This window comes from Myxine glutinosa, chromosome 8 (genome assembly GCF_964187855.1).
Source record: "Myxine glutinosa chromosome 8, kmMyxGlut1.1, whole genome shotgun sequence".
NCBI classification, from domain to species: domain Eukaryota; kingdom Metazoa; phylum Chordata; class Myxini; order Myxiniformes; family Myxinidae; genus Myxine; species Myxine glutinosa.
In genome coordinates this window covers 13,049,000-13,066,555 of record NC_136268.1, presented here as the reverse complement: position 1 = coordinate 13,066,555, position 17,556 = coordinate 13,049,000, and the positions used below count along the sequence as shown (strand labels likewise).

The 17,556-nt window shown below is 43.9% G+C and overlaps 1 protein-coding gene across 1 annotated transcript in view; it reads right to left on the bottom strand.

Annotated features, from left to right (window-relative positions):
- Positions 1–17,556, bottom strand: part of LOC137412430 (serine/threonine-protein kinase ULK2) — a gene marked incomplete in the record, with an annotated part of 138,914 nt that overhangs the window by 62,858 nt on the left and 58,500 nt on the right. The window contains 3 exon segments of the mRNA XM_078782942.1: positions 2,559–2,660; positions 16,868–16,941; positions 17,068–17,253. Coding sequence (XP_078639068.1) covers positions 2,559–2,660; positions 16,868–16,941; positions 17,068–17,253 — 362 coding nt within the window.

The window sequence follows — 17,556 nt, the reverse complement described above, 5'->3', positions numbered from 1 at the left end:
TTTAAACAGTATCTACAGATAAAGGTAATCTAATTGAACAAAAAAACAATGAAAAATTGACTTTGCAATCATTTATTCGACAAAAAATTGTTGCATAGCATGCACAATTGCAGGCACAGCTCGTTTCAAATCCACCCACAACATCTCGATGGGATTTAGATCCGGGCTTTGACTTGGCCATTCCGGAACCCTCCATTTCTTTCTCTTCAGCCATTCCTTGGTGGATTTACTGGTATGTTTAGGGTCATTGTCATGTTGCAAGGTCCACCTTCGGTTGAGCTTCAACTTTCTGACAGATGGCCTCACATTATCCTCAAGCACCCTCTGGTACAATGAAGAATTCATAGTGGATTATATGATGGTGAGCTGCCCAGGCCCTGATGCAGCAAAGCTGCCCCAAACCATAATATTTCCACCACCATGCTTTACAGTTGGTATCAGGTTCTTGTGGTCAAATGCTGTCTTTGATTTTCGCCAAACATGTCTTCTGGAACTGTGGCCAAATAGCTCTACCTTTGACTCATCTGTCCAGAGCACATTTCCCCAGAAGTGCTGGTCTTTGCCTTGGTGTTCATTGGCAAACTTTAGTCTTGCCCTGATGTTCTTTCTGGAGAGCAAAGGTTTCCTCCTGGCACACCTCCCATGTAGATCAAATTTGTGCAGCCTCTCTCTCATGGTAGACTCGTGCACTTTGACATCAACAGTGGCAAGAGCTAACTGTAGGTCCCGTGATGACATTCTGGGGTTCTCAGAGACTTCTTTCAGCATCTTGCGGTCTGCTCTCGGGCTGAACTTCCTGGGGTGGCCTGGCCTGAATAAGTTGGCAGTTGTTTGGAATCTTCTCCACTTGTAGATGATCTTCCGGACAGTCGAATGATCGATTTCAAATTGTTTGGAGATCTTTTTAAATCCCTTCCCAGACTCGTAGGCATCTATAACCTTCTTTCTGAAGGCCTCAGAGAGCTCTTTTGATCTAGGCATGGTGACGCCGCACACTTCAACAACAAAGAGCAAACCAAACGAAATGTCTGAGGTTTAAATAAGACAGGTTCCTCCAAGATCCTCTCTAACGATGTTCTAATCATTTGCACCTGAGCTGGTGCACCGGATTCTACTTTTAGGTATTTGAAGTAGTGATAAATGTCAGGGTGTACTTACTTTTTCCACATGCGAAATTTGCATTTATGTTTCTTTAAATTATACAATGGACTACAAAATGTAAATGTTTCATGATATTTTGTTATATTATATCACCTTTATCTATCAATATTGTTGAAAAGTAAATCAAATAGCTGTATGTTGAAATATGTTGAAAAAGTCAAAACTTTACATGGGGTGAACTTACTAATTTTAACGTGACTGTATGTGGCGACTTCAACCATCATCATGCCAGCTGGCTGGGTGTGGGTTCCTCTCACACCAGCCATGGCACCTCAGCAAAGGACTTTTGTGACACACTGGGATTGACACAATGTGTAAATTTCCCGACCTGGAACTCAGTCAATGGAGTATCTTCTCTTCTAGACTTGTTATGACTAACTTCCATGCAAATGTCTGCTGCTCTTCTTCTACTCCAATCGGATCATCTGATCATGTCCTTGTTAAAGTGGACATCTCTCTGACCATTCTCAGGGAGCCTGCTCAGCGTCGACGAGTCTGGCATTTCACTCAGGCCAACTGGCACGGTCTTCAAGCAACCATCAATCATCTGGACTGGTCTCCCATCTCTACTGCCTCTGACATCAATTCTTCCTGGGAATTCTTCCAAAGTAAATGGCTCTCTCTCATGCACAGATTTATCCCATCTCATCTTCAGTTGTCATACCCTTCCTCCCGTCCATGGTACACTGAAGCTTGTGGTGAGGCAGTTGCCATGAATCAACTTGCCTTCACCTCATGGAAGGGTAATCCAACTGAAGGTAAACTCAGTTCTTTCACAAAGCTCGGAACAAGTGTGTGTCTACCCTGAGGAGTGCCAGTAAACAATATCTCTCATTGAGAGTGTGAGGTTCATATGTGTCCGAAATTTCAGCTTCCTAGCTCAAAGGATGGCTGAGATATAACTCGGACAAACAAGAAAACAAAAAACAAGAAAACAAACAAACAAACAACTGCAGTGAAAACTGAGTACTCCCTTTCAGCATGCGTCATTGCCAGGCCACCTTCCCCACCACGTCTCCCGCCCGGCAATGACATTATGCAGCGCCTGGAGAGGGCATTGGAAAGGAGCGGTGAACAACAAACATGAAAACAAACAAACAATCAAGAAAACAAACAAACACGAAACCAAACAAACAAACAACCAAGAAAACAAACAACAAAGAAAACATACAAACATGAAAACAAACAAACAAACAACCAAGAAAGAAACCGGAGTGAAAACTGAGTACTCCCTTTTAGCGCACGTCATTGCCGGGCCCCCTGCGGTGCCCGGCGATGACGTCATGCAGCGCCTGGAGATGGAATAGGAAAGGAGCGGTTTACAACATATTACACACTCAAGATTGGAGGATAATGCTCATGGTGTCTGACCTAGATAATGACCTGGTGGGTGTTACCTGAAACGGTGCTGTTCCCGTCAAACACTGGAACAGGATTGTACCCACACTCCAAAGATCGGCCTTGGCATCATAATGCTGAGACATTATCACTTCAGGTGCCTAGAGTGCAAACACAGTTAGGCAAGATATTGTAGTCCAGCATACATTCAAGCTTACATTTTTGGAGAGAAAGAGTTAAACTGCTTATGAACAAGGCAGAAAATTATAAAGGTACTGTAATCAGTGTAACATGATGGAAAAAGAACGTGGACAACTGATCGGCGATCTCTCCTGCCAGTTCTTCTAAGCTTCGTTTCCACAACCATTTTTTTTTTTTTTTTTTTTTTTTGTATACAAGATCGAGGCTCGTGAAAGAGCTAACATTAATCACACAAAAAGACAAACCGACACACAAAACAGAAAAACAAGGGGAGCGGCAGACAAGATGGGGAGAGAGGGGGAAGGACACAAAAGAGAGGGGGGAGAGGGGGAAGGACACAAACACAACATTTGAGAGCAGGGACATCGGGAGGACTTGGGGGGAGGTGGGAGAGGAATAAAACATATGAACACTGCAAGGACTCTGGGGTGAATTACCGGGGGTAGAAAAGATCAAGGTTTTCGATGGGGGAAGATAAGAGATGGTGGTGAACAGCTGTTTTAAAGACCTGGAGGGAGGAGTGGGATTGAAGGGAGTGGGGGAGTTTGTTCCAGAGGCGGGAGAAAAGGGGAATGAAAGAGTGAAGGTGAGCAGAGAGCCTAGACTTTGGCAGTTTAACCATAAGAGGGTTGCAGGCAGATCTTGTGCGACCTGAAGGAATATTGGGGGACAGAGCACAGAGAGAGCTGGGGGAGCAAGGCCGGAGAGGAGTCGGTAGAAGACAGAAAGACCACCAACCTGCCTGCGGTGAGTGAGTGAAAGGCCCTCGGAGTTGACTACATCGCAGGAGATTCCAATGATTCTGAAAGCTTTGGCCTCAACAGCGTGAAGCCGAGCAAGGTGTGAGGCAGGAGCACCAGCCCAGAGGGGGGGAACAGTATTCCATTGAGCTGCGGATGAAAGCCTTGTATGTGGTGAGGAGCTCAGGTGTGCCAAGGAAGGACTTCGCACGACGGAGGATGCCCAGTCGGCGACTGGCTTTGGAGGCCAGCTTGGAAATGTGGTTTTCCCAAGAAAGATCATGACAGATAGTGAGACCCAAAAGCTTGAGCGACAGAACTTCTTGGAGAGGATTGTTGAGAAAGTAGATGGGAGGGTTGTCCAGTCGGTCCTTTCGGAGAGACATTGTAAGAGTGTGAGATTTGTCAGGATTGAAAGACATGTTCCACTTGTTTGACCAGTCTGATTTTGTCCAGGTCTGCAGAGAGTGAAGAGGCTGCAGACTGCCGATCTGAGGGATGAGGGATGGAGCGACAGAGAGTAGAGTCGTCAGCAAAGAGATAGAGAGGATTTTCAAGAGAGTCAGAGAGATCATTGATGAAGACCAGAAAAAGCACAGGGCCCAGAACACTACCTTGGGGAACTCCAGCCTGAACAGGAAGAGGAGATGAGAGAAACCCATTCAGGGCCACACATTGACTACGACCAGAGAGGAAGTCCGCCAGCCATGCGTGGAGATTTCCATGGATACCAAAGGAGGAGAGTTTGGTGAGCAGAGCAGGGTGCCAGACCGTATCGAAGGCACGTGAAATGTCAAGGGAGACAGCTCTAATTTCCTGTTTGGCGTTGAGGACCTCCATCCATTGTTGAGAAAGCAGAAGCAGCATGTCCAGAGTAGAGTGACCAGGTCTGAAACCAAATTGATGATCAGAGATCAAGCCATTGGAGAAGAGGAAAGATTTAATATCTGAAGCAATGATGGATTCCATGACTTTGCTGATAATTGGGAGAAGGCTGATTGGTCTGTAGTTGCTGGGATCTGTTTTTGCACCTTTTTTGTGCAAAGCGGTGATGTTGGCTGATTTCCAAGCAGATGGCAGATGACCTTGAGCAAAAGAGTGTGTGAAGAGAACAGAGAGAGGGAGTGAAAGAGCAGAAGAACATGATTTTAGGACCCGTGGGCTGATGCCGTCAGGACCAGTTGCAGAATCAGAGTCGAGGGTTGACAATTTTTGTGTTTGTGTTTTACCGTTTCGTTTTATTCCCCTTTTTCTGTTCGTGTTTTTCAACAATTTTATGTCCCAGACCGTATCCTTCTGCATTAAATCATTTCATTACTTGCAAAATCGAAGATTTTTCAAGTATATTGGTCGGTTGCGTTTGTGGTTCTGTCTGTTTGTTTGTTACCTTCGCAAAAGCGGAAGGTTATGTTTTGATCGCTGTGTATTTATTTGTATGTCTGTGTGTGTGTGTGTGTGTATGTTATTCGCATAACTCAAAAAGTATTCAACCGAATTGCATGAAATTTGGTGGGATGATTGGTTATTATACGGGACACATTTGATTAGATTTTGGGAGCAATCGGGTCAAAGGTCAAGGTCAAGGTCACGAAAAGGTCAAAATCGTATTTTTACCATAGCGCGGTCAATTTTTATCCAATTGGCATGCAACTAATGCCAAAATGTTCAGAATTCAATGCCCGATCTTGTGATATACGACATGACCCAGTGAAGACATTACCCTTGTTAGCGATTGGGGGTCAAAGGTCAGGGGGGTCACGACCTTGCAAAATGTGCGTTTTTTGTCATAACTCGGTCAATTCTTATCCGATTTGCATGAAATCAGCACCAAACTGTTCACTGTTCTGTTCCCTACACTCCCATGCCAAGTACAGAACAGTAGCTGCGGCGAAGGTATGCGCTCTACCGAGTGCCCGTTCTAGTTTGCTTGTTTGTCTGTTTGTCACCGGCCTACAGGTCACAATTCTAAACCAATCGTCACGGAACTTTACCAAGTTGTATAGGTCGTCCCAATTGAGAAGCCCATTGATTTTGAGGTCAAAGGTCATCTGGAGGTCAAATTTCTGAAATCGCCATTTTAAATCCGATTGACTTGAAAGTTGAACAGCATTTGCATATCGAGTAACTAAATTGGGAAGCATACTATTTTTGAGGTCAAAAGGTCAAAGGTCAACTCAAGGTCAAACTTCCAAATCATCACTTTTCATCTGAAAAACCGTCAATTCTCATCCGATTGACTTGAGAATTGAACAGCATTTGCATATTGCCTCACTGAATTAGGAAACCAACTATTTTTGAGGTCAAAAGGTCAACTGAAGGTCAAAGTTCCAAAATCATCAATTTTCATCTGAAAACCCATCAATTTTCATCCGATTGACTTGAAAATAGAACAGCATTTGTGTATTGCCTCACTGAATTGGGAAACCAATTATTTATGAGGTCAAAAGATCAAAGGTCAACTCAAGGTCAAACTTCTAAAATCATCATTTTCCATCTGAAAAATCGTCACTTTTCTTCCTATTGACCCGAGCTTTGATCAAGATTGTCAATTTTAATCTTGATGAAATGGACAATTTGCTGCATCAATGGAATTTTTTTTCTTGGGGAGTGGGGGGGGCGTATTTTGCAAGTATCGTGCTCTACATGACGTCTTCTTGTTTGTTTGACACCGGCCTACAGGTCACAATTTACAACCGATCTTCACGAAACTTCACCAAATGGTAGAGTTGGTCAAAAGCAAGAAGCCTATTATTTTTGGGGTCAATAGGTCAAAAGGTCAACATAGGCCAAAGGTCACCAACTTTGCTAAATTTTTTAAATCCTCAATTTTCATCTGATTGACTTGAAATTTGAAGAGGACTTGCAAATCTGGTCAATGAATTCAACCAGTATTTTTGAGGTCAACATAGGCCAAAAGGTCAACATAGGCCAAGTTTCAAAAATCCTCAATTTTCACCCGATTGACTTGAAAATTGAACAGCATTTGCACATTGAGTCACTAAATAGGGAAACTAACTATTTTTGAGGTCAAAAAGTCAAAGGTCAACTCAAGGTCAACCTTCCAAAATCATCATTTTTCATCTGAAATATAGTCACTTTTCCTCCTATTGACCCGAGCTTTGATCAAGATTGACAATTTTAATCTTGATGAAATGGACAATTTGCTGTATCAATGAATTTTTTTTTCTTGTGGGGGGGGTGGGGTGGATTTTGCAAGTATCGTGCTCCGCATGATGTCTTCTTGTTTGTTTCTTGATCTAAGTCGGGCCTAGTAGTACCTGTGATAGTTGAGTCGAGTGTGCTTCCCCTCCGTTTTTTGGAATCTTCTTAGTTTTCGCTCCTCTTATTCCAATTATTGTTTGCCACTTCCAATCCCTCAGCGCAATCAATTTCCCTTCATCCTTCAAAAATTCAGAAAAAATACCTCTCCCCCTTCACTCCAGATAAAACAGGAAAAGCAAACACTTTGGGAAAAAACCCCAACAACCAACAACAACATCAGAAAAAAAATCCAGACTCCAATCTCAGTGCTCAGTTACTCATTTTCCTATCCCTCGTATCCCACTTCCTTTCTCTTCTTTGCAATACCCCTGTCAATAGCTGAATAAAATGTTTCTCTTCCTCAAAACCTCTTCACAACATCAAAAAAATGATTCAAAAATGTATCTTAAAGGTCCACGGACACAGGAAAATTGTTTTTTTTTTTTTTACGTGATTGTACTGAATTTTAATAACCAAAGAACTGAACATGGTTTTTAACAAAACTGAACGAAAGAAATCAAGAAATTCCATGACCCAATGAAAATGAACAAGCTGAAAAGCTTTAGCAATCTGTGCAAGAAGGAGGAAATCAAAAGCAATGGCAGAACAGTTATTCTTCAAGCAGACAGAGCATGCTTTGGTCGCATTATTGTGATGGGACAGGGTCATGATCTTCAGATGGCAGAAGTACTCTCACATCCTTTGGGCCCCTTACCATGGGCATTGGCAACTCCAGAAGGGCTCCTTCAGCGAACCAACAAGGCTGCTCCAGCTACAGCATTGCAGAAGAATGTAGCCCTCGCTGATGGAATGCCTGAACATTCTGCAACTGTCTTTGATGGGATGAATCACATTCAGAAGTTGAAAGGTGAAAAAGCCAACTTTGGCGAAGTGGCCGTGGTCGTGCTGTCAATGCGGCCGTGGTCGTGCTGTCAATGGCTCTGGAGTATGGAAGCACGAGTCAGAGAATCGATATCGTCTTTGTCACATATAAAGACACCTCTATCAAGAACAGTGAAAGGTTGGCTAGGGTAGAAGAACTGGGGCTTGGGTTGAATAATATAACAGCATCACAAATTATAAGGCAGTGGAGAAAGTTTCTCAGCCATGTCGGGTACAAATCAAGCCCAATTCATTTCTGGTCAATGAATGGAAGAAGGCCGTGTACACTAAACAACCACAGGGAAAAGTTATATTTGTAACATCTGAAGCCAGACGCTACCAAATTATCTCCAAAGGTAGCCAGGAGATAACTGCCCTCAAGAGCACACATGAGGAAGCAGATGGTCGTTTGTTCATCCACGCCACATATGCTGCTGCACAGGTCTACCCACCAGTATTGATAAGCTCGGACGACTGATGTATTAATCATGTGTTTGGCATTTCAGCATAACTAACATACAGGCCACATTATTCCAGAAATGTGGCACTAAAGCACATGCCAGAGTACTAGACGTTGGAAAAATAGAAAAGTCATTAGGCACAAATGTTTGACAGGCTCTCGTTGGCATGCATTCCGATACAGGATTTGACACAGTCAGCACATTTGCAGGCAAAGGAAAACTCAGAGCACTCAAAATCATCAGTACCAACAACAACATTGATCTTCATCTCGGATCATCAATTTGGATTCAGACCAGGTTATTCTACTCTGGACATGCTGCTTCTGCTGTCTCAACAATGGATGGAGGTCCTCAATGCCAAACAGGAAATCAGAGCTGTCTCCCTTGACATATCATGTGCCTTCGATACGGTCTGGCAACCCGCCCTGCTCACAAAACTCTCCTCTTATGGCATCCATGGAAACCTCCACGCATGGCTTGAGGAGTTCCCCATGGCTTGGGGAACTCCTCACTGGTCACAATCAACGTGTGGCCTTGAATGGAATTATCTCATCTCCCCTTCTTGTTGAGGCTGGAGTTCCCCAAGGCTGTTATGGGCCCTGTGCTTTTTCTGGTCTTCATTTTCATTCATATTAATGATCTCTCAGACTCTCTGGAAAATCCTCTCTATCTCTTTGTTGATGACTCCACTCTCTGCCGCTCCACATCTCAACCCTCAGATCGGCAGGCAGCAGCCTCTTCAATCTCTGCAAACCTGGACAATATCACAAACTGGTCAAACAAGTGGAACATGTCTTTCAATACTGACAAATCTCACACTCTTACTATGTCTCTCCGAAAAAACCGTCTGGACAACCCTCCCATCTACTTTCTCAACAATCCTCTTGAAGAAGTTCTGTCACTCAAGCTTTTGGGTCTCACTATCTGCCATGATCTTTCCTGGGAAAACCACATTTCCAAGCTGGCCTCCAAAGCCAGTCGCCGACAGGGCATTCTCCGTCGTGCGAAGTCCTTTCTGGACACACCTGAGCTCCTCACCACATACAAGGCTTTAATCCGCAGCTCAATGGAATACTGCTCTCCTCTCTAGGCTGGTGCTCCTGCCTCACACCGAGCTCGGCTTCACGCGGTTGAAACCAAAGCATTCAGAATCATTGGAATCTCCTGCGATGAAGATGATTGTGAGGGCCTTTCTCTCTCTCACCTCAGGCAGGTTTGTTGGTCTTTCTGTCTTCTACCGACTCCTCTCCAGCCTTGCTCCCCCAGCCCTGTCTGTGTTCTGTCCTCCAAATATTCCTGCGGGTCGCACAAGATCTGCCAGCAACCCTATTCTGGTGAAACTGCCAAAATCAAGACTCTCTGCTCACCTTCACTCTTTCATTCCTCTTTTCTCCCACCTCCGGGACAAACTCGCACAATCTCTTCAATCCCTCTCCTCCCTCCATGTTTTTAAAACAGCTGTTCACCACAATCTCTTGTCTTCCCCCATCCAAAACCTTGATCTTTTCTACCCTCGTTAAAACACCACAAATCCGCCTCTTTCTATCCCCAGCCTCTTTCCTGAAATTAGTGTTCATTTGCTTTATACCGTGTACCTCTCCCTCCTCCCCAACCCTCCCCCTTCCACAGATCTACCGACGCCCCTGTTTTCGACTGTTGTTGTGCTTGTGTGCTTCTCTCTTCCTCCCCTCTTGTCTCCCACTCCCTTCATTGTATGTTTTATGTGTCTGTGCACGTTTTCATGTTTAATATGTTAGCTCTTACATGAGCCTCGATTCTGTATACAAAAAAAGAAAAAAAGAAAAAAAAAAGATACAAAACACCTTCGCCCAGTTTGGAAAGGAATGGGATGTTCGTGAGGAGCTCATGGATAAGTTGCAGAAATTAATGTGCCTCCTGTATGGAGCTAAATCTGGTGGAACAAAAGTGAATGATTTGAGATGTCACCTATTCAGTGCCAAAAAAGGTGAGATCACGAGTCACCAACTACACCTTGCAAAGATTGTTTATGCAAGCATGCACTACGGACCAACTATCAAGCTGCCATCTGGAAGAGGAGTCTGCAGAAGGCCCCAGAGGCACCTGATCACATCGGAGATGCTGGTGCTGGGAGACCCAGGATGGACATGTACAGCTAAGCTTGCAGTAGACTGGATGGACGGCCAACCCGCACCTCAAGCTGTGGTGGAGCTACTGGCTTGCACTTGTCGCATCGGAGAGACTGGTTCTGGGAGACCCATGATGGACATGTACAGCTAACAGTAGACTGGATGGATGGACAACCTGAACCTCAAGCTGTGCTGGAGCTACTGGTCTTGCACTTGTCCCATTGGGAGCTACTGGTCTTGCACTTGTCCCATTGGGAGAGACTGGTGCTGGGAGACCCAGGATGGACATGCACAGCTAAGCTAGCAGTAGACTGGATAGACGGCCAACCCGCACCTCAAGCTGTGGTGGAGCAACTGGTCTTGCACTTGTCCCATCGGGAGAGGCTGGTGCTGGGAGACCCATGATGGACATGTACAGCTAACAGTAGACTGGATGGATGGACAACCTTAACCTCAAGCTGTGCTGGAGCTACTGGTCTTGCACTTGTCCCATTGGGAGCTACTGGTCTTGCACTTGTCCCATTGGGAGAGACTGGTGCTGGGAGACCCAGGATGGACATGCACAGCTAAGCTAGCAGTAGACTGGATAGACGGCCAACCCGCACCTCAAGCTGTGGTGGAGCAACTGGTCTTGCACTTTTCCCATCGGGAGAGGCTGGTGCTGGGAGACCCAAGATGGACATGTACAGCTAGCAGTAGAATGGATGGATGGCCAACCCGCACCTCAAGCTGTGCTGGTTTTCACTTGTCCCAAAAGCTGCAAGCTTTCCAAGTGTGTATAATGTATATGTATGCATGGCCAGTGGCCTCAAGTGCGCAGACATGTGCAAACTCAGTACCTGTGACAATGCGTGAATATCTGAGTGTTGGCGTTGGGTGGTGGGGGTGGGAGACTGGGAAGCGCCAATGTCTCTGTCTTTGTCTTTGTCTTTTGATTAAACCCGTCAGCGAAGCGACAAACAGGATCCATTGGCTGTCGCCTTGCTGTGGGACAGATTGTGTCGAACAATAACATTTACATGGAAGACTCTGCGGTAAAGGACCTCTGGCTCGCTCCTGCGAAATGCCCTCGAGACGTATGACAAACGAAGCCCTAATGAGCCACCGAGCAATAATAGACCTGAGAGCAGATGATAAACCGATTTAAAATTCCCATCTGCTGGTCGAGTTCATCGTGATGTACGAACTCAGTACAAACGCAGTGAACAAATATAGCAATTGTTGGCGAGCAGGACGACTAATTGGTCCATCGGCGAAGCAACAGCGAGGCTCTGCCAGTATTGTACGAAGAGAGATAGCGACTTGAAGACTAGCTCTGAGCTTGGATCACGTGGGCATGGCTTCAAATCAACAGGAAACTCTCGCCTGGCAAGAGTCCGAGCAAGTGTCAGTATTGCGTCGTTTTTTAGCAATTTCCGAGGCTTGTTTCCGAGGTAGTGAACATGGTGATCAAATACGAACGTTATCAGCTCAAACTGGTCTGCGCAAACATACGATATTTTGAACACACGATGCAAAGCACATGATTGTTGATGCACACACGATACAAAGCACATGATGGTTGATGCACACATGATGCAAAGCACATGATGTTTGATGCACACACGATACAAAGCACATGATCGTTGATGCACACACGATACAAAGCACATGATCGTTGATGCACACACGATACAAAGCACATGATCGTTGATGCACACACAATACAAAGCACATGATCGTTGATGCACACACATGATACAAAGCACATGATCGTTGATGCACACACGATAGAAAGCACATGATAGTTGATGCACACATGATACAAAGCACATGATCGTTGATGCACACACGATAGAAAGCACATGATCGCTGATGCACACACGATAGAAAGCACATGATCGCTGATGCACACACGATAGAAAGCACATGATCATTGATGCACACACGATAGAAAGCACATGATCGTTGATGCACACACGATAGAAAGCACATGATCGTTGATGCACACACGATAGAAAGCACATGATCGCTGATGCACACACGATAGAAAGCACATGATCGTTGATGCACACACGATACAAAGCACATGATCGTTGATGCACACACGATACAAAGCACATGATCGTTGATGCACACACACAATACAAAGCACATGATCGTTGATGCACACACATGATACAAAGCACATGATCGTTGATGCACACATGATAGAAAGCACATGATAGTTGATGCACACATGATACAAAGCACATGACCGTTGATGCACACACGATAGAAAGCACATGATCGCTGATGCACACACGATAGAAAGCACATGATCGCCGATACACACACGATAGAAAGCACATGATCGCTGATGCACACACGATAGAAAGCACATGATCATTGATGCACACACGATAGAAAGCACATTATCGTTGATGCACACACGATAGAAAGCACATTATCGTTGATGCACACACGATAGAAAGCACATGATCGCTGATGCACACACAATACAAAGCACATGATCGCTGATGCACACATGATAGAAAGCACATGATCGCTGATGCACACATGATAGAAAGCACATGATCGTTGATCCACACACGATAGAAAGTACATGATCGCTGATGCACACACGATAGAAAGCACATGATAGTTGATGCACACATGATACAAAGCACATTATCGTTGATGCACACATGATACAAAGCACATTATCGTTGATGCACACATGATACAAAGCACATTATCGTTGATGCACGCATGATAGAAAGCACATGATAGTTGATGCACACACGATAGAAAGCACATGCTAGTTGATGCACACATGATACAAAGCACATTATCGTTGATGCACACACGATAGAAAGCACATGACAGTTGATGCACACATGCTCCAAAGCACATGATCGTTGATGCACACACGATAGAAAGCACATGATGGTTGATGCACACACGATACAAAGCACATGATCGTTGATGCACGCATGATAGAAAGCACATGATGGTTGATGCACACACACGATACAAAGCACATGATCGTTGATGCACACACACGATAGAAAGCACATGATCGTTGATGCACACACGATAGAAAGCACATGATCGTTGATGCACACACGAGAGAAAGCACATGATCATTGATTGACACACACACACACACACACACACACACACACACACACACACACACACACACACACACACACACACACACACACACACACACACACACACACACACACACACACACACACACACACACACACACACACACACACACACACACACGATACAAAGCACATGATGGTTGATGCACACATGATACAAAGCACATGATCGTTGATGCGCACACGATACACAGCACATGATCCTTGATGCACACACATGATACAAAGCACATGATCGTTGATGCACACACAATGCAAAGCACATGATGGTTGATGCACACACGACAGAAAGCACATGATGGTTGATGCAAACACACACGATAGAAAGCACATGATGGTTGATGCACTCACGATACAAAGCACATGATCGTTGATGCACACACATGATACAAAGCACATGATAGTTGATGCACACACGACACAAAGCACATGATTGTTGATGCACATACGATACAAAGCACATGATTGTTGATGCACATATGATACAAAGCACATGATGGTTAATGCACACACGATACAAAGCACATGAACGTTGATGCACACACACGATAGAAAGCACATGATCGTTGATGCACACACACGATAGAAAGCACATGATGGTTGATGCACACATGATAGAAAGCACATGATGGTTGATGCACACATGATAGAAAGCACATGATGGTTGATGCACACACACGATAGAAAGCACATGATCGTTGATGCACACACACAATACAAAGCACCTGATCGTTGATGCACACACATGATAGAAAGCACATGATGATTGATGCACACACGATACAAAGCACATGATCGTTGATGCACACACAATAGAAAGCACATGATCGTTGATGCACACACGACAGAAGCACATGATGGTTGATGCACACACATGATACAAAGCACATGATGGTTGATGCACACACATGATTCAAAGCACATGATCGTTGATGCACACGCACGATACAATGCACATGATTGTTGATGCACACACACGATACAAAGCACATGATTGTTGATGCACACACACGATACAAAGCACATGATCGTTGATGCACACATGATATAAAGCACATGATTGATGATGCACACCCACGATACAAAGCACATGATCGTTGATGCACACATGATGCAAAGCACATGATCGTTGACGCACACACGATACAAAGCACATGATGGTTGATGCATACACTATACAAAGCACATGATCGTTAATGTACACACGATACAAAGCACATGGTGCACACATGATACAAAGCACATGATCGTTTATGCACACACGATACAAAGCACATGATGCACACACGATACAAACCACATGATCCTTGATGCACACACACAATACAAAGCACATGATCGTTGATGCACACACATGATAGAAAGCACATGATGATTGATGCACACACGATACAAAGCACATGATCGTTGATGCACACACAATAGAAAGCACATGATCGTTGATGCACACATGACAGAAGCACATGATGGTTGATGCACACACATGATACAAAGCACATGATGGTTGATGCACACACATGATACAAAGCACATGATCGTTGATGCACATGCACGATACAATGCACATGATTGTTGATGCACACACACGATACAAAGCACATGATCGTTGATGCACACATGATATAAAGCACATGATTGATGATGCACACCCACGATACAAAGCACATGATCGTTGATGCACACACGATGCAGAGCACATGATTGTTGATGCACACACAACACACAGCACATGATTGTTGATGCACCCATGATGCAAAGCACATGATCGTTGACGCACACACGATACAAAGCACATGATCGTTGACGCACACACGATACAAAGCACATGATCGTTAATGTACACACGATACAAAGCACATGATGCACACACGATACAAAGCACATGATCGTTTATGCACACATGATACAAAGCACATGATACACACACGATACAAACCACATGATCGTTGATGCACACACAACACAAAGCACATGATCGTTGACGATCTTTTCATCGGTCAGGAAGGCAAAATAAAAATAAAAAACTACTTCTGAGTTGTGTGGGCAAATTTCTTGACGATTCGAACAGTTAACATCTTGGCACATCGGCATCTTGAATTCTAGTATAACTTGTGATGAAACACAGATGTACACGTCCGTCAATGAGTTGTACCCGGTGATGACACGAGAATCGACAGAAGTAACTCATTTGCATAACGGAAGTGAAAATGGTCCGATTTTAAAACATCATTATCTGGATCATTATTCTCCCCAAATATTTTTGTGCTAATTGGTCAGGGACATCATCCTCTAAAACACATCTCTTCAGAAGATTTCATGATTGTGTCCCTTTAATTGGTCTTGGGTCTGTAAAGGGTTTGCTGGGTTTTAGGGTTCTCATGGGTCTAATGTAATAAATATACACATATTCACATTCTGTGAGGAGAAACAAACAGACAAATGGACCCAAATGCAATTCCGTCTCCTCTGGCGAGGTTAACAAAACAAACAAGAGCAATCAGAGATTACAGACCCTCGCCAGGACATGTTTTTAGTGGTTTATAAGGCTTTTGTGTTAAAACAAATATGGCGGCCGAACCACGTGGCCGATGACCTATGACATCATCTATGACATCATCATTAACATATTTTATTCCCCATGGAGAGTTCTTTACAATGAGCCATGTATCAATTTTCTCTATGCAGCATCTTCAGAGATATAGAGGTGCAAATTTTTTCGGTTTTTCCAAGATGGCGGCCAAACCACGTGACCGATGAAGTCATCATTATTTTTTTCTCCACCAATTTATCCCGACATAACGCTCAAGAAATTTAATCTTGATCGGATGAAGTTTTGTACTTGTCGAATTATGACGTCATAATGGAGGCACCTATGACATGATCATTAACATATTTTATTCCCCATGGAGAGTTCTTTACAATGAGCCATATCTCAATTTTTTCTATGCAGCGCTTTCGGATAGAGGTGCAAATTTTTTCGGTTTTTCCAAGATGGTGCCCATATCACGTGACCTATGACATCATAATTATCATTAAGAATTCTCCAGGTGGAGTTGCACCACCTATGGTGAAAATTTCCTGGCAATCGGACCAACAGTTGCAGAGAAAATCATATTTATTCTGTGCAGGCAGACAGACAGACAGACAAACAAACAAAAGAGGGGGTGGGGGGGGAAAGTTAAAAAAAAAAAGGACTCAAATGCAATACCCTCTACTCCCTCTGGCGAGGGTAATAATGAAGCAAAGCAAACAGATTTTATTTAGGGATAGTCAGTATCATATCTTAACCAAATAATTCATGTAAAAATCAATCAATCCATTCGTCAGTATGAAAAATCAGTTAGTCAGTGGGTCAGGAAAACGAAGGCTCAGGAAGTCAAGGAGTGACAGCACAGAGGCAAGAGCAGAAGAGGGAGTGAATAACACAGGCCAGATGGAAAAAAAAGGGAACAAAATGGTTATGCCATATCGGAGACCAACAACAATCAAACTTGATGATACAAAGCTGCTCACACTATCATTCTCACACTGGCAATGCCAAAAGCGAGTGAGAAATCCAAAGGGAATTAGACACGTACCATGTACATTGGAGATCCACAGAGTGTTCCTGCCAGCATGTTGCTCTGCAGATATCGAGCAAATCCAAAATCCGCTAAAAGCACCCAGGGCAAAAAAGAGGAAACGAACACGAGTTCGTTTTACAATTCAAATGGTGTATTAAATGAAAGAGGATTGTTAAACCAGTCAATGAGAGGTCATCTCTGTTAAATACTTATACCAATTTTGAGTCGTATTGAAGTCGGGCCAGTGGAGAGCCATCCAGTGTTGTGCGTTCCATATGTTAGCAAAATGTTCTGGGGTTTCAGATCACGATGGATGACCCCCTTTGAGTTAAGTAGGCGCAAGGCACTGGCTATTTGCCTCAGGAACAGCTGCAGTGTACCCTCACTCAAGGTCCCTTTCGCTGGGAGTGAGGTGGGATAACAAGTGGAACAGGTGCAAGCGAATGAATCGTTTGCCGTGGGTACACAAGGAAATTTAATCAATCGTGGCATACCGCATCAGGTCATGTCATTACATCAGAGTAACCGACAGGCTTGTTTACAAAAATGGTCATAAGTATTCATACTGATAAATCTGTTCCCATTTTCGCAAACGACCCACCAAACAAAAATCAAATACAACGAGGAATTTTGAACTTTGACCCAAATTGTGATTTTTACGGGCAAGTCATTAATAATAATCAGTAAAAGCAGTCATTAATTGT